This window comes from Poecilia mexicana, unplaced genomic scaffold (assembly GCF_051168715.1).
Source record: "Poecilia mexicana isolate PSO_F unplaced genomic scaffold, ASM5116871v1 scaffold_18, whole genome shotgun sequence".
NCBI lineage: Eukaryota > Metazoa > Chordata > Actinopteri > Cyprinodontiformes > Poeciliidae > Poecilia > Poecilia mexicana.
This window is the reverse complement of record NW_028263387.1, coordinates 1,364,942-1,388,205: the sequence shown is the minus strand read 5'-3', so window position 1 is coordinate 1,388,205 and position 23,264 is coordinate 1,364,942. Positions and strand designations below refer to the sequence as shown.

The following is a 23,264-nucleotide window of genomic DNA, read 5'->3' as shown; positions in this document are numbered from 1 at the left end:
AGGCTGGCACCCTGTTACCAATGAAGTGATTTTCAGATTCATCTTGATGTAATAATATAAACTTGAAAATTTCTGAAGAAATTTAAATGGTGCCTGCCAAAGTGTGCCCGTCGATTGGAACCCTAGTTTAACTCAACCACTGTTACAGATGGGATTAGTGTGGCCCTTTAAAATGAAGTTTACTGAGAAATTCAGAATATAATAAATATAATAGAAAATTCCTGAAGAAATTTAACCGGGGCCTGCCAAAGTATGCCGATCGGTTTGAACCCAGCATTCTGATGCTAAAAATTAGCATCAATGCTAAGCTTAGCTAAGTTGTAGTCAATAACCTGTGGAGAGGCAGAAGCATGTTGACTAAACCGTACTTTTATCATTCATTATGTTAAAATGAATGCATAAGCTAAAATTAGACAAAATGCTAATGTTAGCGTGAAGGCTATCAGTAGCATGTGGGGCATCACTATCATGTTGTCTGTCATTGACTTACTCCATTCAGTATACTAAACATTGTGAATAAGTAAGAAAATTAGTTAAAAGCTAACTTTAGGGAAAAGGCTAATGCTAATGCTCTGGCTTGCTGCACAAGGCAGTGTGCTAGTGGGGTGTTTCACTAGCACACTAGTGTTCTACTAGCACCGTGACTGACTTGCTTCTCAATTCAGTCGCTCGCCCTATGCATTGCTATGGGCAGGCCCCAACTAGAAAAATTGCTGTTCATGGAGAAACAGCCGTGAGAATGCACATTTGCAGAATGATTGATGCAGAAATCCAAGAAACATGAGAACAAACAATAAGAAGTAGTAAAAAGCAGAAGAAAGCTACCGTCATACATTGTAGAAATCTTTTGCTTAGTAATGAATGAATGCTCAGAATTCAGAAGAAGAAGCAGAAGTTTGTGTGCAACCTGAATTATTTGAAAAAGTCAAAAAGTGAAACAGAGCTTAATAAATAGCATAATTAGCACAGGAAGTGGAAATTAGTACAAAACCAGACATATTAGAAACCATTGAACAGTGAAACATAGCAAAAAGCAGAAATGAGCAAAAGCAGAAATTAGTAAAAAAACAGAAATATTTGAAAAAGTGAAACATTGCAAAACAAATAGCAAAAGGAGCAAAAGAAGCATATTTACAGAATGAATGATGGAGAAATGCAAAAAAACACAAAGAATAAGAAGTAGAAAAAAGTGAAGATTGCTACAGTCATACATTGTAGAAAACCTTTGCTCAGTAATGAAATTTAGCAAAGGTATAAGAATTCAGCAGAAGAAGCAGAAGTTTTTGTGCAACTGAATGATTTCAAAAAGTGAAACAGAGCTTAAGAAATAACATAATTAGCACAGGAAGTGGAAATTGGTACAAAACCAGAAATATTTTAAAAAGCTGAACAGTGAAACATAGCAACAAGCATAAATTAGCAGAATGACACTTTTAATACAAAGTTGACATTATTCAAAATGTCTTTGTTATGACAACTTGACATTAACCAGGAAATCATTACTGATATAAATTTGTTATAAAAGTATTACTGATTGCACTTTAAAAATTAGGTAACTTTAGCTGTGTCTGAATTCAGGGTCTGCATCCTTCGAAGGACTGGTCTACGTAGGACGGGTCCTTCGAAGGCCGGGAATAAACTAAAACCGGAAGAAAAATATCTGTGGATTCGGACAGGTCTAGCCTTCACCAACTGTCCCCGCCCCCACCTCAGCGTAACTCATGTTGCCAAGCAACCGTGACAGCGTGAAGCAGAGAGCGGAGAAGAAAAAAAAAACGGAGCCGAAGTTTGTTTTTCAGTCATGTATTACTGATTTCTATATTATTCTTCAACTTTTATAGTTAAGGATGTTCCATAGTAAAAAGGAAATCTCTTAGTTTGATTATAAAATGTTCAAATGTGTACTGCACTTTTCTACAAGGAATACAAATTATTCATTTACAAATATAATACTCTCCACATCGCAGATAGGACATTACGGTTAAATAAACATATTATATTTGAAGGCTTAACTTTAATTAATCAAACAAACCGATGTGCTCTGCTTTGAAATACTTTGTAAACCAAACATTTTCAACCAGACCTGTCTGAATAATATCGGTGTTTAACTCCCACTCATTGGGGAAAGCTAGCGGGAGTTTTTATAACATTGTGCCAGGAGTTAGGCGTTTTCTCTCAGTATACCGAACCTGGAGCGCCCGGCCAGCTGACAGCTGGAGGGGAGCTGGCTGTTAAAGCAGCGGTAGCAGACAGGTCCGAAAATGTCAGAGCAATATTGCAATTAGGTGATGTATTGATGAACCGAGCAGATATTTGAGATTTACACACTTACATTCTCGCCTAAAAACGTTGAACCAAATCACGTTGTGTCATTTAAAGTGTTATATAGCTAAATAATTTGTCGCTATTCACCGCCATTATCGCTCTGCCTGAATGCCCAGTTGGAACCCGCAATGAATTATGGGATATCGTGGGCCGTGAAGGATACACCGGACCCATCCTTCAAATCTGGGGAAAAGAAGGACGCATTTGAAGGATGCATTTGAAGGAGTCTTTGAATTCGGACAGGCCTTGTCGCCACGCTATGACGTAATCGGCCTACAAATCCGTCCTTCGAAGGATGCAGACCCTGAATTCGGACACAGCTTTTATGTTATTAAAGGTAAAGTTTAAACAGTAATGATTTCCTGGTTAATGTCAAGTTGTCATAACAAAGACATTTTGAATAATGTCAACTTTGTATTAAAAAGTGTCATAATTTACCGAATGACGTTTTATGACAGTCATAAATATTCATGAAGACTTATTCATGTTCATGACAGGTGTTATGTCATGTTTATGAAAGTGTCATGACAGTCTTATTCAACCCCCTTCAAATAAAGTGTTACCGAACATTTTTATATTTGAATTGACCGAAAAATGTGAGCAGGATTTTAATATGCAGTAATGCATTCTCACTGACTAGAAAAATTGCTGTTCCTAGTGAAACAGCCGTGAGAATGCATATTTGCAGAATGATTGATGCAGAAATGCAAGAAACATGAGAACAAACAATAAGTAGAAAAAAGCAGAAGAAAGCTACAGTCATATATTGTCGAAATCTTTTGCTAAGTAATGAAATTTAGCAAAGATATATCGGAGTTTGTGTGCAACCTGAATTATTTGAAAAAGTTGCAAAGTGAAACAGATCTTATAGCACATTTAGCAAAAGAAGCGAAATTAGTACAAAACCAGAAATATTTGAAAAAGTGCAACAGCAAAACAAATAGCATAAAGGAGCAAAAGAAGCATATTTGCAGAATGAATGATGGAGAAATGCAAGAAACATGAGAACAAAGAATAAGAAGGAGAAAAAAGCTACAGTCATAGATTGTAGAAAACTTTTGCTAAGTAATGAAATTTAGGACAGGTATAGCAGAATTCAGCAGAAGTATGTGTGCAACTTGAATGATTTGAAAAAGTCAAAAAGTGAAACAGAGCTTAAGAAAGAGCATAATTAGCACAAGAGGAAATTAGTACAAAACCAGAAATAGTTGAAATAGTTGAACAGTGAAACATAGCAAAAAGCAGAAATTAGCAGAAGCAGAAATTAGTACAAAGCCAGAAATATTTGAAGAAGTGAAACAGCAAAACAAAAAGCATAAAGGAGCAAAAGAAGCAGAACATTTTGATATATGAATTGCTAAAATTGATTAAGTTTGCAGAAGACCTTTGCAGACACTAAAACCAGTAGAAGCGGAAGGCATACAGAAAGGTAGACATGCAGAATGCAAACACACAGATAGAAACAGAGCACAAGAGAAAAATACATTGAAAGAATAGGAGAAGGTGCGACATGGCTGTACTCCAGAGGAGTTTGACAGTAAGCAGAAAGAGCTGTAGCAATGATAATAATAGTTCCTTAAAGAGACATACATGGCTACATTTTAATGCATAAATTATTTCTCTACAGTGAAATATGTATGAACAGCATCATTTTGTTTGTCAGAAAGCATTAAAAGTTCAAAAACGGAAGTTACTAGAGTGTACACTCTGGCAACTGATGACAGTTACAGAATTCCACCGTGTATTTCAATTGGGCAAAAAATTTGCACAAAAGGGCAATTATTTTAAAAAGTACAATAGTGAATTTTAGCAAAAGTCATAACAGCAATCTCCTGAAGAAGCTGAACATTTTGAGATATGAATTAGCACAATTAGTTGAAAATAGCAGAAATAGTTAATGACCGAAAAATGCGAGGAGGATCTTAAGTGAGAGTGCAGTAATGCATTCTCACTGATAAAGAAACGATCTATTATGTGTAGAACAATAGGTGCCTGCCATGCATTACATGGGAGGCAGTGACTGCTTTACTTCGATCTTCCCTATGTAATGCTAATGGGAGGCCCCAATAAAGAGACATTCTATTGGGTATAGAACAATAGGTGCCTGACATGCAATGCCCTTCCTTATGCATTGCCAAGGCAGGCCCCAATAAAGAGATATTCTATTGACGGTAGAACAATATTGGAAGGCACCTGGTGATGGAAATGTTAATATTTTTTACCATTTATTTACTGTTATATCTGCTATGTTTTTATACTTCTGCAAAATGTGTTTGTCCGTTAAAGAAGTTTCCAGATAATGTGCAGGCATTTCCTGAGCTGTGACAAGATAGGTTAACTCAGGGGTGTCAAACGTACGGCCCGCGGGCCGGAACCGGCCCGCCGAACGATTTAGTCCGGCCCGGGGGCTAAATGCATTATCATTATTCATGAAAAAACATATACTTCGTTTAATTGAAAATCTGCAGTTCCTATACTGTCCACGAGGGGCGCTGTGTTTTATTCAGAGCACACAACATGATGCAACACTGCAGCGGAACTAACAGCAGATGGCAGCACTGAGCTTCAGGTTCTGTAAACAAGTTCGATTCTATGCTTTACCAGCTTTTTATTTTGGCCCTGGCAACCTCATATTTCTCGTGCATGCTAACATACATACATGTTATGTATGCAAGTTTTTCTATATGTATGCATTTTATGCATCAACAAATGTACTTAATCAAATGTCTGTTTAAAACAGCTGACACTTAAGATTTCAAATGTGTGAAGCCAGATAATTTGTTCAAATTGCTTCCCAGATGTTGAAAATTTATTTTAAATCTTTTCTTATTTTTTGTCTGTTGTATTTTGTGATGCAGGACAGTGTTTTTAAGTTCCAAAAACTGTGAATAAATATTTTGCAACATTGTACAATCACTGAGATCAGTTCTTATGCTTAATGCACTTAAATAAATGCTTAACTGAGTAAAGGTATTGTTGAAATTGCAGATACCTTTCTTAAAAACTTAGATTATTCATAATATATTTTGTAAAAGTGAAATTCGTTTAATATAAAAATCAACAAGTCCACTTTTATTGGTTCTATTTAATCTTGCAATGAGTTTACTTGTGTGGCCCCCTGCAGATCAGATTAAGCTGTATGCGGCCCCTAAACCAAAATGAGTTTGACACCTAACTGAAACATTCTGTGCAAAACGCCTGTCCATGCAGCTGTCTTAAGAGATTGCCATATATGCCTGTATTTGCCTATGCTGTTGAATTATCACTGTGATGACATTCTGAAGAGAATAAACATCAAAGGTTTGCAAGCTCTTGTTGAACAGCTAAGTCTGACGTGCGTCTCCCCTGTTGCAAAAGACAAGCCTTTGTGTCCTTGTGATCTTTTCAGAGTTTATTTTAAGAATAAACCTAAAACATGGGAGGCCTCAGTTAATGGATATTTTTTTTGTCTGGTAAAAAACTACGAGACATTTCTCCCTGTAGTGCTAGACTCCATGCATTTATTTTGGCCCCATTTATCCAGATCTAGGTTTTTAGGCAGACCAGAGTTTGCTTTTTGGTCTGCATTATAGAGTTCGATTCCGTATTTACACCTACATAAACAAACAGCTGCCTTCAAGGAATGTGGGAAATTTAAGTATCAAAGAGCCACACAGGATCTGCAAGAGGCTCGGGAGCTGCAGGTTTGCTACCCTTGTTCTAGATAAATTAATTAGAGTTTGCTTAAAGCGGACTAAACAGGGTTGGTGTGAATGAACCCTTAAAATATGTTTAAAAAGCCATATTCGCTTTCAGCGTGACTGAACCGATGCTTTTTGTGTGGTGTTGTCTTATGATAAGCTGCACAGCACTTTCACCAATTCTTGTTATTTTTAAATAAGAAGGTCTATTCTGTCATTTAAGGTCTGAACAGCAGGGAGGCTGAAGGATGGTGGGAGTGGGCGGGCGGTGAGCCTGTCAGCTATACTAACTGGAGGAAGACCCCCCCTCGCTCCAAAATGAAGAGAAACAGGAAGTGTGTGCTGGTGTGGAGAAACGCCAAGTGGCAAATTAGAGACTGCAAGAGGAGCAGAGCTCATCGTTTTGTGTGCTCAGTTAAACTTTGAGGACGACTTGCAGCAGCGAGATAAGCTGCTACTGATGCTCAGGAAATAACCTGTCACCGAGGACCACTGGGGTCTTTTTTTATGGCCTACTTTTATGATTTTATGATTTATTGTAGCTCTAAAGCAACTTTAGAACACTGTGCTTTATTTAACCAATGAAAGTACTAAAGTTTTTAATGACTTGGTTTTTTGATGGTGTGAAAACAGTTGGAAATTTTTCCACACATACTGCACCAGAACATTTCATCTCTGTGAACATTTTTTATTTTTCATATTTTACTTTTATTTTGTATATATTCTTGACTTCATCTGAGTTTAATTATGTTTCCACAGTTATGAACTGTAATTTAATGGTCAAATTCTTTACTTTTGTTCCATTAAAATGGCCAACTGAAAATAACTCAAATTGTACTTTTACTGTACATATGAGCAGAATTTGGAGAATTGCCAACAAAGAGTTCCTTTTAAAGTCGTTCATGTCAAGTCTGTTTAATTGATTCTCTGTTGCTGTCCAAGCCCAGGCTGCGTTATTTAGATCAGGGCCAGAGGGTTTGAACCACATGGGTAAACAGTAATGTGATTATCTCCATCATGTGATCTCCCAGCAGAGCATGAAAGAAACCCTTTTATGCAGGCTGAGAGCCGTTCTCAGGGTTTCTCAGGCACTGAACGGATCCAGCATGTCGTCCTCGGCTCGGTGAGTCCACACAAAACTGACAAAATACGTGTTTAAATACTTGGTTTAAATTTAAAGCATTTAGATAATTGAAATAGTTTTTTGTGCCATAAATAAGATAAAAAAATCTAATTAATACATATTTTTAAATGATATTTTGTGCTAACTGATATTTGAATAATATTAACACTGGTACATCTACATCTAATCCTATGATGTCTTGTCTTGAATAAGACTGGAAATCCTTAATGATCTGAATGTAAAGTAAATGTTAAGTCAAAGCTGCAAATGGATTTTCTAGATATTTTGCTTTTTTCTTTGAGATACTGAAACTTGTTTTTGATTGAATATAAAAATAAATGCATATGATGGATGGTGATGCATTCTTCTGTTCTTATATTTTAGAGTTATCTAAAGTTATCTAGAGCTTTTTAACACATAACCACATATTCTCAGAGAAAATTATGATCTGGGAAGATTCTTGACCACAGTTCCAAAGTTTTTGTGTTCTTGTCTTTGATCAACTTTATTATCAATTCTACGTTGTTCCATTGTCCTCTATCATGCTGACAAATACACAGATCACCAGCTTATTGTCATAAAGTGGTTGTTGATGGTGGTGAGGATTGACGCTGAGACCCAGGTATGGTGAAGATGAAGCGTTTAATGAGAGAGACGAACACAGTCCTGGCTCAGGAAGCACGGCAGCAAACAAGCACGTAGCTAATACCGGTAGCAACTGACATGTGGACTGGACATAGAAATAAACTACCTCAGGACTTAACAGTTCTACTGAGGGGAAAAACAAACTGACTCACAAGACGTTGCGTTAGACGATAGACAAACTAAGACAAGGACCCGACAAGAGACAAAGACAACAGGTGGGTTTAAATACACAGGGAGGGTAATCAGGTAAGTAGACACATCTGGGGAGCAATCAACAGGGAAGACAGACTCACAGGGGAACACTAAAACACAGAAAAAACCTCAAAAATAACCACACAGAAAACATAGATCATAACACTTATTCCTGATTTCCTTACTTTTGGGATATCAGCCAATACTTGCATGTGAAACTGACCTTTCCGGCTGATTTGATTGACCTGCCCACAAGGTCACGTCTACACGTGCATGAATAAAAAAAGCTATCTCACAGTTGCTAGAAGCAACTTTGTTCCCAAGCTGACTTTAAACACAAAAAAACTGGTATCGCCCAACATTGGAGTCAGCAGGTCAGGCTTTATAAAGACCTTTGCAGCATACCCCCCTTAAAATCAAGGATTTTGGCTTTACTGATCCATCCATCCATCCATTTTCCGTCACCCTTGTCCCTCAGTGGGGTCGGGAGGGGTGCCGGTGCCTATCTCCAGCTCACGTTCCGGGCGAGAGGCGGGGTACACCCTGGACAGGTCGCCAGTCTGTCGCAGGGCTTTACTGATGAACAGGTTTATTTGGGAGTAAACCCTAAGTTTCACCATAAGAGCGGTGTACAAACAAAGACAAACAAAAGACAGTGCAAGCTACAAACGACGCTCTTACAACCGTAACTTTTGAACCAGAACATAACGTTCACAACTAAAATATTGATTCTCATTCATAAACCAAACCAGTATTCTTATATGATAAAGCAAATTTATAATTTCAATCAATCAATAAAAGAAATGTCCTTATTTACAAAACAGACATGCCTTGTGCCTCTATCAAGGGGGCTGCTAATAATAAGATACATTTAACAACACCTAAAGGGTGCGTTCACACTGCAGCCTGAAGTGAACCAATTCCGATTTTTTTGACGTAATGCGACCTGTATCCGATATTTTCATGGCAGTGTGAATAGTACAGGTCGGATTCTTTTTCGAATGTGACCCATATCCGATAAGTATCCGTTTCAAATGCGACCTAACGTCCAGATCGCATTCATCCGAACTGAAGGTCACTGATTCTCAACAAATCTCACTATTCTGCGTCCTGAAGTAAGCAAGTGAGAAAAACAACAACCATGACGAACTATATGAGGATTAAGTTGTTAATGTGCTGCTCCAGCCGGACAACAACTTCAAATATGTAAGCTAAGCTCCACCGTTAGCCTCCATGTTTACTTCCGCAAACACTGAGCACTTCTTTTTATGGCAGCTGGAAGAACACTGAGAACACTGATGCTATTGCGCCCTCTACTGCGCATGTGGGACACTATCAGGTTGTTTGCCTGTTCACACTGCAGAACGCATACAGGTCGCATTTACTGGCAGTGTGAACGGCCCCGGCAAAAAAATCAGAATTGCCAAAAAATCGGATTTGGATCACTTCAGGCTGCAGTGTGAATGCACCCTCTGTTCCAACTTGTTTCCCGTTCCTTCTGTTGCCAAGTTGCCGCTGCACAACAAAAACAGTGGAAGTTCTCCTATCAAAATAAAAGCATAATATACAAAAACCATTAGTTAACTAACAAAAAGGCAATAAGCTCTACAAAGGGAGTACAACAAGTAAGTTGGGGTTATTTACACTCCCACCAAAATTATAAATGAGTTTACACAAGAACAGAAATAATTTTCTCAAACAAAATAACCCATGTATACATTACCTTAAAAACTTTCTAACAGAATAAAAACATGTCATGGCTGTTCAGATTATTTACAGTCAGGGGTCTACTATAGCCAAGACTTCAAAAAGTCCTTAGTGAGGTATCATTGAGTGACTGAATGGCATTCGGCACATTACTAACTGTCCTTAAACAGTCCATGCCACATTGTGTGAAGGGAGGAGACGCTCTAAACGCTGTACAGGTTGGTCTTAGCCCTCTGGAGCTCTGCGAAGCCTGAGACCGATGACACACTGGCAGATGAATGAAGCGATAGTTCTGCTTATCCCAGGGATCCAATGACCACTCCATCTGATTTTTTTTATGGTGAATCCTTTTCCTTGGTGCTTTACTTTGTTGTGATTCTGAGATATGATGAGTTTGCCTGGTTAATGTTGCTTTGGGATCACATCTTGGTGCTTGAAGGAGTCCTTGATAGATGAAAGTCATCCTCCCACCTTGAGGAGATCGTCTGTTTCCATGAATACATCTAGCTGATGCATTTTGTTGTGATGTGGTAGCTGGTTCCCTTGGGTGTGGTAAGTACAATATTCGTCTTGTATTCCTTGCTCTGTACTTCTTTCACATCTCTTTTGATTCTGTTATTCTTGTGTGCAACATAGTCCATATTGTAATTTTCTGCCTTGTTAAACCTTTGCTTTGAGTGTTTCAATGTGATTTCTGCAGGCCTTTTAATATCTGATGAGTGTGAAGCTTATTTGAATAGAAGAGCCTTCTCACCGTGTCCTTGTTTGCTTTTCTGTATTCCTTCCTTACGTTTGTCCAGAAAAACGTTATCCTTTTGTGAGCCTCTTCATCCTTTACCTTTCCATCCTTAACACTGATCATGTCCATCGATGATGCAGAAGACCATTCCTTTACCATAATTCACAGCACAGAATTGTTTCAGTTTCGTTTGACTCTGATGTGGAGATACCAATAATGCTCCACCCTAGATCTGTCTGGAAAGCAAATGGTTAATTCTCCTTTCCCAGCAGAACCTTTTTTGGACCTAAAGCTCTGGCACAATTAAATCCAATAAGTAATCCAGCATTGCAACTAAGGAGAGGAGGTAACTTATCTTCAATGTCTGCCATATGATTCCATTTCTTTGCCATTTCATTTGTAGGTGCGTTGTCATGATTACATGGGATGTTGTCCTTTGTGTAACAGGGTGGAAGCTCAATGTGGAAAATCTGAATTATAACCTCTCACACGTAGCCCTGCTACTCTCTGACTTTTGACGATTGTTTGAACTTCCAGCATTGTGGTAAGTTTTAAGTTAACCGGATGGGAATCTGCTTGTAACTGGTTAATTACTTCTTCACTGATAAATGTGTTGTCACTTTGTGTCCAGTAAAGCGTAAACTAACTTCTCTTTAGATGGACTCTGGGCAGTAGAAACCCACACAGGAACAATCATGCAGGTGCAACCTGACTGACCCATCTTTGTGACACTCAGAATCACTTTCTATGATGTTTGTGGAGCTCTCAGGTCTTTCACTTGCCTTGTCATTCTCAATGTAGGTGATGGGATCTCCGCTGAACACCATGGGCACAGGCGCTGGGATTCTGTTTACAGCTATGCTGTCTTGGATAGCTTTTGCCAGCTGAGAAACGATGGAGCAGCAGCTTGAGGGTGTAATTGTTGTAGTGGATTGTTTACAGGAACTGATGCACATTGTTCCCAGAGTGGTTGATATGAATCTCTAGAACCAACTGGAGCTGGTTGGCTTTACTGATGGACAGGTTTATAAGGAGTAAACTCTGAGTTTCACCGTAAGAGCTTGTGCCTCTATCCACTAATAGAGCCACTAATAATAAAATACATTTAACAACTTTGTTGCAACTTTTTTTCCGTTCCTTCTGTTGCCAAGCTGCCGCTGCACAACAAAAGCAGCGGAAGTTCTCTTTATCAAAATAAAAGCATAAAATACAAAAACCGGACATTAACTAAGTCTGAGTCTGACACAGGTAATATCGAGTTGTTGTGTTGACCTGAGTAAAGCTGCGGTCGAGGACGAGGACCAGCGCTCCACTCTTCAAAAGCTGGTAGAGAGGAATGTTGATGTATTCTCCCAACATCCTCTAGATTATGGTCACACAAAGACGGTGCAACATGAAATTCCACTAGTAGACTCTAAGCCATTCAGGCTCCCCTACCGCAAGATTCCCCCATCACAGTGGCAAGATGTCAGGAAGATGTTAATCGAGATGGAGGTGGCAGGGGTAATAAGGCCCAGTAGGAGTCCTTATGCTTCACCCATAGTGGTGGTCACAAAGAAAGACGGCTCACTACGGTTGTGTATTGATTACCGTAAACTGAACTCCTGCAGCACAAGAGATGCATTTCCCCTACCAAGAATAGAAGAGGCTCTGGAAGCATTGGGTCAGGCCAAGTTTTTCTCTACGCTTGACCTCACTTCAGGCTATTGGCAGGTGGAGGTGGCAGAGCAGGACAAACACAAAACAGCATTCAGTACACCAATGGGTCTGTATGAGGCCAACCAAATGCCTTTTGGGTTGCAGAATGCTCCATCAACCTTCCAGAGGCTCATGACTTGCTGTTTTGGAGACCTGAATTTCACCCATCTTCTAATATATCTGGATGACCTTATCATCTTTTCTAAAACCTTTGATGAGCATCTAAACAGACTGCAGTTGGTGTTTGATCGGCTCCGGGAACACGGTCTAAAACTTAAACCCTCTAAGTGCCAGCTGATGAGAAAAGAAGTGCACTACCTAGGTCATCTGGTATCTGCTGAGGGAATCCGGACTGACCCAGAGAAGATTCGCAGAGTGAAAGACTGGACCAGACCAACAAACCGCAGGGAGGTGCTGCAATTTCTGGGGTTTGCTGGCTACTACAGGCGGTATGTCAGTGGGTACTCTGTCCTAGCAGCTCCCTTATATAGGCTCACAGGTGGTGATCTGAGGATGAAGAAAAGAAGGGGGAAAAAAGGCCTGGCTTCTGACCCACCATTCTTATGGACGGAGGAATGTGAGGAGGCATTCCTGGCCTTAAAGCACAGACTTACGACTGCGCCAGTGTTGGGTTACCCGGACTACAACCTACCGTTTCTGCTTCAGACAGATGCATCAGGGGAAGGACTAGGCGCTGTCTTGGTCCAGGTTCAAGATGGCATAGAGAGAGTCATAGCCTTCGCCAGCCGAGGGTTGAGTCCAGCAGAGGCAAGGTATCCCGCCCACAAGCTAGAGTTCCTTGCCCTGAAGTGGGCGGTAACAGACAAATTCTATGACCATCTCTATGGGCGCAAGTTCTCTCTCCAGACAGACAATAACCCCCTCAAGTACATCATGAGCTCTGCAAAGTTGGATGCCACAGGGCAGCGGTGGGTCTCCCGTTTGGCCGCTTTTGACTTTGATGTCCAGTACCGGAGAGGACAAAGCAATGCGAACCCCGACGCCCTCTCCCGTATGTCCAATCAGGAGGTCACAGAGACTCTGCACTCATGTCCTCTGCGGGTGAGCACCAAAAAGCCCGAACAGGGTGCAGATCAGTCCATACAAGACCCAGACAACTCCTCAAACCAGAACACAGTGGTCTCAGCAAACTTGGACTCAGAATCACCAGGATCTAGTGAGCCATACAGAGACATGGGAATGGAGTCACTTCCCGCCATGACAAAGCAAGAGATCCGCGCAGGACAAAAAGAGGATCCTGTTATTGGACCTGTCTGGCATTATAAAAGTCGGAATGTGAAACCCAGTCGCAGTGAGAGGGACAGTGGTGGCCGACAGGTCTGTCTTCTCCTGAAAGAGTGGAAGAGGCTAGTGATCAGAGATGGTATCATGTACCGTCACAGCCGTGATCATCAAAGAGGAGTGGTGGAACAGCTAGTGCTACCAGAGAAGTTGCGTGAGGGAGTTATGAAGGCTCTTCACAATGACTCCGGACACTTGGGCTTTGAGAGAACAGTTCAGCTGTTAAGAGAGAGATTTCATTGGCCTCAAATGTTCCAAGAAATTAAGAACTGGTGTGACCAGTGTGAGAGATGCTGCCTCAGGAAAACACCAACTTCGGGAGTCAAGGCTCCATTGGTCAGTGTTCACAGTAATGCCCCCATGGAACTAGTGTGCGTAGACTTTTTAACTTTGGAGAAGTCAAAAGGTGGAATGGAGAATGTCCTTGTGGTCACGGATCATTTCTCACGCTATGCACAGGCATATCCCACTAAAGGTCAAAAGGCCAACACTGTAGCCAGAGTGCTGTGGAGAAACTTTTTCTGCCGGTTTGGGCTTCCTGCTAAGTTGCACACTGACCAGGGGCGCAACTTCGAAAGTGCTGTAGTGAAGGAGCTATGCAAATGTATGGGCATCACTAAAACCCATACAACCCCCTACCACTCACAGGGCAATGGCATCACTGAGCGGTTCAACCGCACGCTCATGAATATGCTAGGGACATTAGAGCCACGTCTGAAACCTCGGTGGCATGAGCACTTAGATGCAGTGACGCATGCATATAACTGTTCACGGCATGACTCTACCGGGTATTCGCCATACTTTCTGATGTTCGGCAGACATCCAAGACTCCCAGTTGACATCATCTTTGGGCTCCAGACTGCTAATGAACCAGAGGAATACAGTGCATATGTACAGAGACTTCATGACTGTCTGTCACAGGCATACTCCCAAGCAAACCAGACGTCTCACCAAGCCAAAAGTCAACAGAAAAAGTACTATGACCAGAAGGCAAAGGGTCAGATTTTTAATCAAGGGGACAGAGTCCTAGTCAAAGTCTGCTATATAGAGGGACGGCAAAAACTAGGAGACAAGTGGGAGTCACAACCTTACATTGTGGTGAAAAAGCAACCCAATATACCTGTGTACGTGGTGCGACCAGAAAACGGCGGTAGTGAGAGGGTGGTCCACCAGAACCTTCTGACACAATGTATGTTCCTCCCAGTAGACCAGGAAGAGGCAGGGACAGCAGAAGAGATAACGGAGAACACAGGGGATATGACAGGACAAGCCTCTGGAGTGATCGTGCAGGGGATGGAGGACTCAGAGCCCGAAAAGTTGGAGGAAAATGTGGAGGAAGTTGCAGGCGAGACAACAAATAAACGGGTTGAGCAGCCTGAAATGGAGGGAGTGAACATGCCAGACAGAAAATCTAAAGGATGGACAGAAAATGTGACAGATGGGGGCATCATTTCAGTCTCTGGACACAGTGCTCAGAGAAGGAACATGCAGAGGAATCGGCACCCCCCAAACAGATTTTCTTGTGAGTCACAAGTAGTGGAAAGTGAAGACACTCAACAGAAGATAAAAAGAGGACAGAAGCTGTGGGAGAAAGCTAAAGCCAGAAAAGGAAATAAACACTTAGAAAATTCCACTTAATGGAGTACATGGCAGCAATTGACACACCACACAGTTTATTTATTTATTCATTCATTCATTCATTCATTCATTCATTCATTCATTCATTCATTCATTGTTGTTTTGTATTTAGTCTGATGACTGGGACGCCATCAATTAAACAAGGGGTGGATGTAGGACAGTGCTTGAATGTGTCGGCACATGTTATCAAGGTGTTGGATCTGCTCTTTGGGTTGTGGAACTTTGTAAAGTGTGTCCTTTGAAGAACACCGTACTTGTTGTTCGCTACTGTGTGCTGGCAGTACAATGGTCAGTATTTGCTCTGAATTCTAAAGGTAGGCAATACTGACCGCCAGCTCCTCTATGTAGCCAAATGTTACTTTTGATGTTCAAGTGGTTAGTTTTGTATCATTGTGTCTTTTTCTTCTTTTTTGTCTATATGCTGTATCTGTAAATCAAAAAAAGAAATAACTGCGTTGATGAAACATGTTGACATGCAGTTTCTGCTCTGCATTCTAAAGGGCGAAGCCGCATCGCTGTCAGGTGGTCCGAATAAACGGTCACAACCACGATCCCAAACCGCAGTGTGTGTCAGAGTCTTGTTTCCTTCCGACGAAAACCTTAAAGAGTACACAACGCAGAGTCCAGGGAACAACGAGGACTCGACTCTCACAGCCAAGGGTTACATATACATCCTTTTGCATACCATTAAATAATTTATAAAATGTGGATGCCTTATATTTGATTCTACTTGAGCACATAATCTCCATTATTGGATTATGCTTGTGTATGAAATTGTCTTTCATAATACAATCTCTAATTTGTAGGCATTTCCAGAAACTGTCTTTTTTATATATATTATTTTTGACCATGACATCTGAAAAAGACATAAAAACCCCAAATGTATACAAAACATCCATGGTACATATTCCCTTTATAAGCCATTGTTCCCAGTATGGATTAAACCACATGAGGAATACAACTGTTTTAAATGTGACATCCCACATATTTTATGCATCTCCTTCCATACTAATTTAGAATGTGCTAATACCGGATATGTGGGAAGAGGTTGTCTATTATCCATTTTACCATGGGAAAGGATATCTATTTGCCTTAAAGGGTTACAGTAACAGATTTGATAAAATACCAAAACACATATCAATAAAATACAGTGTAGGTTTGCATGTAATTCCCGTGCTCAGTGATGAATGTTAACCATTTCATGTTCTGTTTCTTGTTGAGGTTGGTCATGGAGTGATCTTTCCAGAGGGAAGAAGCAGCAGAAGTTATACAGTGGGGTTCTTATGTCATGGAGCTACAGACCACAGCTGAGCACAAGCAGGTCAACCAAACCTTGGGTTTCCACTGGCTTTCTTTTGCCTATCAGGGCCTGACAGAAATCCCATATGACAGCATACTTATGCAGACAGACACGCTCGAGGTGCTGGACCTGAGTTACAATATCTTGGATGAGTATCCTTTTTCTGATGAGCAGTTCTCTGCTGGGACTTCTTCAGGATGGAAGTGGAGTTAGCATTCCAGGTCAGGTCTGGAATGCATGTAGCTGCCCAGGAAACTGAAAAGTTGCACCGTCTCCACCCTCTCCCCATTTATATTGACAGGCTGAATACCTCCTAAAGTCGACAATCAGTTCCTTCGACTTGAAGGTGTTCAAACAGAAATTGTTGTTGGTGCACCAGACACAGAGTCATTCCACCTCCACTCTGTATGCAGTTTCATCTCCTCCAGGGATCAACCCCACCACCATGGTATCATCAGCAAATTTTATGATGGTATTGTTTGGGTGGATAGGGCTATAGTCATGGGAGTAGAATGTGTAGAGTAGGGGGCTTAGCACACAGCCTTGTGGAGAGCTGGTTCTCAGTGCTGAGGACAGGTGTTGTTGCTGCTGAATTCATCTTCAGACCTCTGCTTGTAGTTTGCCTTGGCGCAGCTGTACAGGTCCCTGTGACCGGACCTGTGTTAGATCCCTGTGTCTGAAAAGGGGATCTGCTATTTCTCTGTGTCTGCGGTGTTTCTCTCCCTCAGCAGTTCCTTGACCTCCTTGGATGGACAGATATAAGGATATAAAGATGGATGGATGGATTCCTTTTGTTTCCTTTTGTTGCAGATCAAATCAATTAAATAGCCATTAATGGTCTGCATGTGAACCGTGGATGATACTGTAACCTTGGTAAGAGTCTATATCTGTGATTGACCACTATGATTGATGATTTTATGTTTTCCAGCAGTTCATCACTTAGTGAGCTATGTAATGAACTTCTTTTCAGTGTTTTCTCCTTGACTCAATCTTTACTGGAACCCGGCTCTGTTGGGGCGGCTGGAGAAGCTCAACACTCTAATTCTAGACTCCAACAACTACACATCTCATGTCAAGTTCCCCTACATGCCAAGCATCACCGCCATGTGCATCAACAAGAACAAGATCAATAACCTACCCGTGTTTGTGGAGGAGATTCGGCGAAAGTTCCCCAACATCAAGTTAGCCATTTTTTTAGGGTCTGCAGGCAGGTGAGGTGGAGCATCTTCTGTTCTCTGATGATTGTGTTCCCTTCCAACTCTAGGATCCTCAGTATGATGAACAACGAGGCCGCACCTAGCTACTTCAATGGAGGAAGTCTGACCCAATATATAGACTACCGGTGGGTTTTCCTTTTTCGTTCAGATTGTGGGCTTTTGATAAATAACATGCTTTAAAAATCATGTTCAATAAACAATCTGCAAGAGAAGATCTAGAAGTTACACCAAATGTTTAACTACACCATAGAAAAACAACCTTTTCCCTCACTGGCTACATGACAAGATAATTGTGCAACTTGACATTTCGAAAATTAACTTAATGAGACACGTCAATTAAAAAAAAAAAAAAAACTAATTAGAGTTTTCTTTACTTTTGTAGCACCAAAAGGTATTGGTACTAAGATGAGGTGATTTTTGGCTGTATCAAAATTGGTTTATTTTGCAAAACTGCAATGGAGACATTTTTTCATATCACGAGTCACTTGATCAACAACTGGATGCCACTGGGAAAAACCATGAAGAAGACAATAGGAAGTAGTTGGAGGATGAGGGAGTAGCATGTTTTTTAAAGATTTATCACTAAAACAAACTTATTCATGTGTGATTCTAATGCTGTTTCTTATATTAACACTGTAATTGCACAATTGTGGTTTTTCAACGTCAGCAGAATATTAAAGTTTTGCACACATTTGTAACAAAAGCGCAGCTGGTGTTCAACTGTTCGTTTTTCAGTGATACTTAATAATTTTAAGTAAGTAAAAAGTACATGAAGTAAAACTACTAAGTGTAATTTTTTTTCTCAAATAAGTGAGAAACAATTTATTGGTCATTGTTGCTGGACAACATAAACCCGAAAACATTAAAAACCAAAAGAGGTGACTCCTTTACCTTCTCCCACGAGGATAACCCCCTGAGTTCAGAAATTTTATATTACTGCCTACCTACACCAGCTGATGATATTAAATAGAAACCCCCAAATAAAAATCACTTACCAGTTCAAAAATTTGCATATATGCAAATTAACAACCCCATGTTGCAGCCCAATAACAATACAACTGTTAATTCCAATGAGTCACAAAAAAGATGAGAGTCAATCTCAGAATATTTTCTGTGTCTGTTTGTGTCACTTCCAGACGTTTTGTAGCAGGCACATGCAGGGGGGGTGGCAGGGTCTTGAGCCCCCGCCCCTTTTATCCTTGATGCACAGCTACGTGCCCTTTTTGAGATTTTTTTTTTTTTTAACTTTCCCTCAATTTTTATTTTTTTAAATCTGTGTCAGGAGGCCTGCTTGTGCCCCTCAATAATAATATTTAATATAATAATTTAGCAAAATAAATTAGTCTGGCTCAATCTAATAATGACTGAGGATTCTCAGTTTCTCTGCCTCAATGTTGTTAAGCCACTGGGCGTATGGTGAGGAGGAGAGGGTGAATCTGCGCCCTCTAATTATCAAATTATGAGCAAGAATATCTTTTTTTCAAAATACACTTGTTTGTGAATAAAAACATAGGTCTGATGTTGAAGTTTGAAAAACTGTATTTATTTTTTGTAATTGCCCTCGCAATAGCGGGTAAAACCCGTGCCCCCAAACACAGAAATGTTTCGGCTGCAGAGAAAACTTATTACTTTAATTTTATCAGGCTGTCCCAGTGCTGGACTAAATGCAACCTGAAAGAATGTCTGTCTTTATGTCATACATTCCAATATAAAGAAACGACTGTCACCGCGACACAGCTCAAAGCCTCGGTACTGCCTGCTCACTGTTCGCTCTGCTTTTGCATTGCTATCAGGCAGTTCGCACCGCTGCTGACATCAATTGCTAAAGGAAGATTCAGCCTATAGCATTTGGAGTGCACAAAGTATCACATAAACAGTGGTGGGAAGTAACAAAGTGCAAATACTTCATTACTGTACTGAAGTACAATTTTCGTGTATCTGTACTTTACTTAAGTAGATTTCATAATGGGTACTTTCAACTTTTACTTCACTACATTTTACAGTTGTCATGAAATGGACCCGACAAAGAACAAGGAACACTTGTTTAAATACACAGGGAGATAATCAGGAGAAACAAGGGACAGCTGGGAACAATCAAAGGGTAGATAGGACAACACAGAGACTCTACAGAACACAGAAACCTAAACAAACACAGAGAAACCCAAATCACTACAACAGTAAATATCTGTATTTTCTACTTCACTACATTTCTCCAAAACCGTTGCATTACTCGTTACATCCAAGTCGTTAGAATGTGAAGTTCAGGGACTTGATGTGGCGCTGTAAAATCCAAGCAATAACATGACTTACTAATTACGTGTGTCTTTTGTCACCCATTGCCTCCCCCTTTCACTAGCATGCGGAGCTCCATGACATGCGCAGTGGTATCCTCTGAACGGGAGAAGATGTCTAATTGCCAGTAATAGAATTCTGCTACATAAATCATAAGATATAGCGATGTAAAATCAGCAGAGCTTGCTTCATCACTCATGCACTGAATTATTTTGTGGAGATGTTGACATCGCATATATGAGACAACGCTGTGATCAAAGTCTGCAATATAGTGATAAGACATTCATGAACGATCCAATTCTTCTTGACGGATCTTTACTAAGTTCTCGTAATGCTCTGCATGCACTTCAGTAGTTATTATTATTTTATTTCATTAAAAAAAAATAGATTTATTTAATTGGCGAATAAATAAAACAAGAATGTAAGAACGCAGAGCATGCTCATTGCTCTTTGATTGTTTTTGTCTCCTGTCATGGTGGCAGATATTGAAGCGGGAGGGAGGGTGAGAACAGTCATGGTGCTCCTTCTGCTTGGTTACTTCTTGCTTGTTGCGCCTTGGACAGTGTTCATAGTTGAGCGTTGTTTACTGTTAATCCTTGCCTTAATTGCTATCTTTAATAGTGCAGACAGTTGTGGTTTCAGACATGGGCAATATGGGCAACCGCCCAGGGCGTTATCTTTTTAAGGATGCCTGGAGACCTCTGCGGATTGTGGCACAGAGATGGAAACAAAGGAGAATTTAGAAGAGTTTGAATTGATACTGGTTAAATTTATTTCAGCTCTAAGTATTTAATATCTAGGTGTTTTATGGGAATGTGGATCTTTCAGATCAGTTTGAGAACCAATTTTGATAGGTACACTTAATTTTATTGTGTCATGCAGTGCAAGGCGCTGGTCTTGACTTGGTGTTAGGTGGTCTTGACTACAACACTGCTACGTGGCTCCTTGGTTGCATGTCCTCCCCCACCCACCTTCTTCCCATCCCCTTTCTGTTGGATTTCTTTCAAAATAAAAGTCACTAGTGGCAAAAAAAAAGTTCATGCTATGTTAGGACAGAAGACAAGATGTTTCCATCCCTGAAATTATGATGCACAGAATCACATGTCTAAGTCTAAACTATGTTACAGAGAGTAAACACAATAAAAACATACTTTATCTATGGCACTGTTCATTAAAATGGCACATTTCTGATGTATTAAAAATAAATACAATAGGTACTCTTAATGATATTGTATTAGCAATTAGGTAGTGCATTCAGCAAGTACTTTTACTTTTAATGCTTAAGTATTTTAGAAAGCCATTGTTTTTTTTTTACTTTTACTCAAGTAAAAAATGTTAATGTGGTACTTTTACTAGAGTACATTTTTGTCTGTGTATTTGTACTTTTACTTAAGGACATTTTTGAGTACTTTCTCCACCACTGCACATAAACCTTAACGAAAATACTGTATCAACAATTGGGACCACTGCAAAAGCTAAACATGCCACAATTAAATAATACAGATGTCTCAAAATCATTGGCGGACTGGCATCGGAGCTACCGGGGATTCCAGGTAGATTCCAGCACAGAGATGCGAAGTGGAACGACTCGCTCTACATGCAGAGTAGGCCTAAGGTAATATGGGGCCTTAGACAGAATCATGATCATGATTCAGTGTTTGAAGCTTCTTGGCGCAGTTCCGTTCTCCTGCTATAAGTAGCTTCACCGCATCAGTTCAGCGTTACACTGGCTGATGACGTTGCTGTTATCTGGTGTCTGATTTTCAAATATTTTATGTTTTATTGAGGATTTTTGTACATATGTTTTGGCAGTGCTGTGATCATGTCAAAGCAGCAACTTGTATTAAAAGGTGTTTTAATGTTTGTCTGGCTGCTGCCTGCTTCCATGGAAGGAAAACAGAAAATCATCACTCTTATCAACATGTCACGATACCCTCACTGTGGATCCCTCAGAAAAATGAACCCATTTAAATAAAGAAAAGCGTTCATTTTATAGAGTTAACATTAGTTGTGTAAGTGATCTGGTATGAAACGGTAGCACCACAGCACTTTTGAATTTTAATCATCAGAATACCGGAGCTAAAAGGTTTACGTCAGTCTGTTTTTCTCCATCGATAAGCGCTTCCCGACCGCTCCGCGCCTTATGGGGTTGACAAAAAAAAACAAAAAACAAAAAGACGTGTACGTTGCACAAAACTCTGAAACAGGAGAATCGTGACATAGAACAGAGCAATGAACTATTAATGTTGGGTTCTGCAGGGGAGTGTTTTCTCTGCATTTTCAGGGTGGCAAGCTGATGGGATCCAGCTAGTGCTCATCATCTCCAATCAGCAAGGGCCTTAAATAGGAGCGGCTTCCCAGAAGAAGATGGCAGATGGTTCTGCTTCTACAGTGGTACACTCTAGCTCTGTGCTGTGTCTAAAGTGTTTAACTAGTTCCTGACGTCTCTCCCATCTCTTCCTTCCTCCTAGAACCAGCTCTGACCGCTCTCCGAGATTCAGATCCACCTGGACTACCTGATCCTCGCTGTTTTGCTAGGCCTAGCCCCAGGATTCCTCCACCCTGCTGCTGCCTGTCCACCCTCAGTTGCCTACTGGAACTCCTCCACCTAGAAACTCCTCACTGCCCCAAATGCTGTTTCTCTGCTCATCTGAACCCTCAAACCGTAAGCCAACACCAGGTTACACCATCATTCCCGTCATTATTCCTCTGTCTAACCGCTCACCCATTTCTCAGTTCCTCCTCTGGCCCGGTTCCTCCCTGCTGCCACTGATCTACACCTCTCCATCCTCCCTCCATTACACCTTATTGATCAATAAATCTGTTAAGCTGCATTTGGTGTCCATAGTTGTTGCTTACTTTAGAGTCCTGGTACCTCACATTATGACAATTAATCTTTAAATCAATAGACAGGTCTATATAAAGATATAATCCATGATCTGGAACTTTTGTTTTTCCACTGAAAGCTCTGGTTTACACAATAAATGCCATGTGGGTGAAATTTTATGAATGATACTCTGATGTCCCATTCTCCTGAAGGCAACACAGAGCTGCACCACCAGAAACTCACAGAAACATTGGAGAGAAGAGTTATGATTGAATGGCACAAGACAAGAATATTTTTTCTACTCTGATTGGCTGCTGTTAGGTCTACCAATTTAAGTTGAATGTCCATTGCATTTTTCGTAGATGCCTGTAAAAACAATTTCTATTCGCATTGCTTTTTTGTTCTCTGGAAAATTATTTTTGATAAGTCCAGAAACAATCAATTGGCTGTTGATTGCAGCCAGTTCACATTATTTATTTATTTTTTACTTTATCAATTTTCACAATACATTCTTTACACCAGGGGTCCCCAAGCTACGGCCCGTGGGCCGGATCCGGCCTGCCTCCTCATTTTGTCCGG

The 23,264-nt window shown here is 40.5% G+C and overlaps 1 protein-coding gene and 1 long non-coding RNA gene across 4 annotated transcripts in view; both read left to right on the top strand.

Annotated features, from left to right (window-relative positions):
- frem1a (Fras1 related extracellular matrix 1a) overlaps positions 1–7,486 on the top strand; it is a 102,372-nt gene extending 94,886 nt beyond the window's left edge. For 2 of the 3 annotated variants that reach the window (XM_088015451.1, XM_088015449.1), the window contains one exon: positions 6,229–7,486. In XM_088015451.1, the coding sequence (XP_087871577.1) occupies positions 6,229–6,431 (203 nt within the window). In that variant the 3' untranslated portion in view covers positions 6,432–7,486. The remainder of the gene's footprint in view (positions 1–6,228) is intronic. The other variant, XM_088015450.1, reaches the window with a different exon arrangement.
- A 9,419-nt stretch (positions 7,487–16,905) lies between these two features.
- Positions 16,906–22,692, top strand: LOC106908230 (uncharacterized). Its single transcript, XR_015766067.1, has 5 exons — positions 16,906–17,222; positions 17,320–17,530; positions 17,614–17,691; positions 22,330–22,523; positions 22,595–22,692. It is a non-coding gene; the product is annotated as an uncharacterized LOC106908230 (long non-coding RNA).
- The last annotated feature ends 572 nt before the right edge of the window (positions 22,693–23,264 follow it).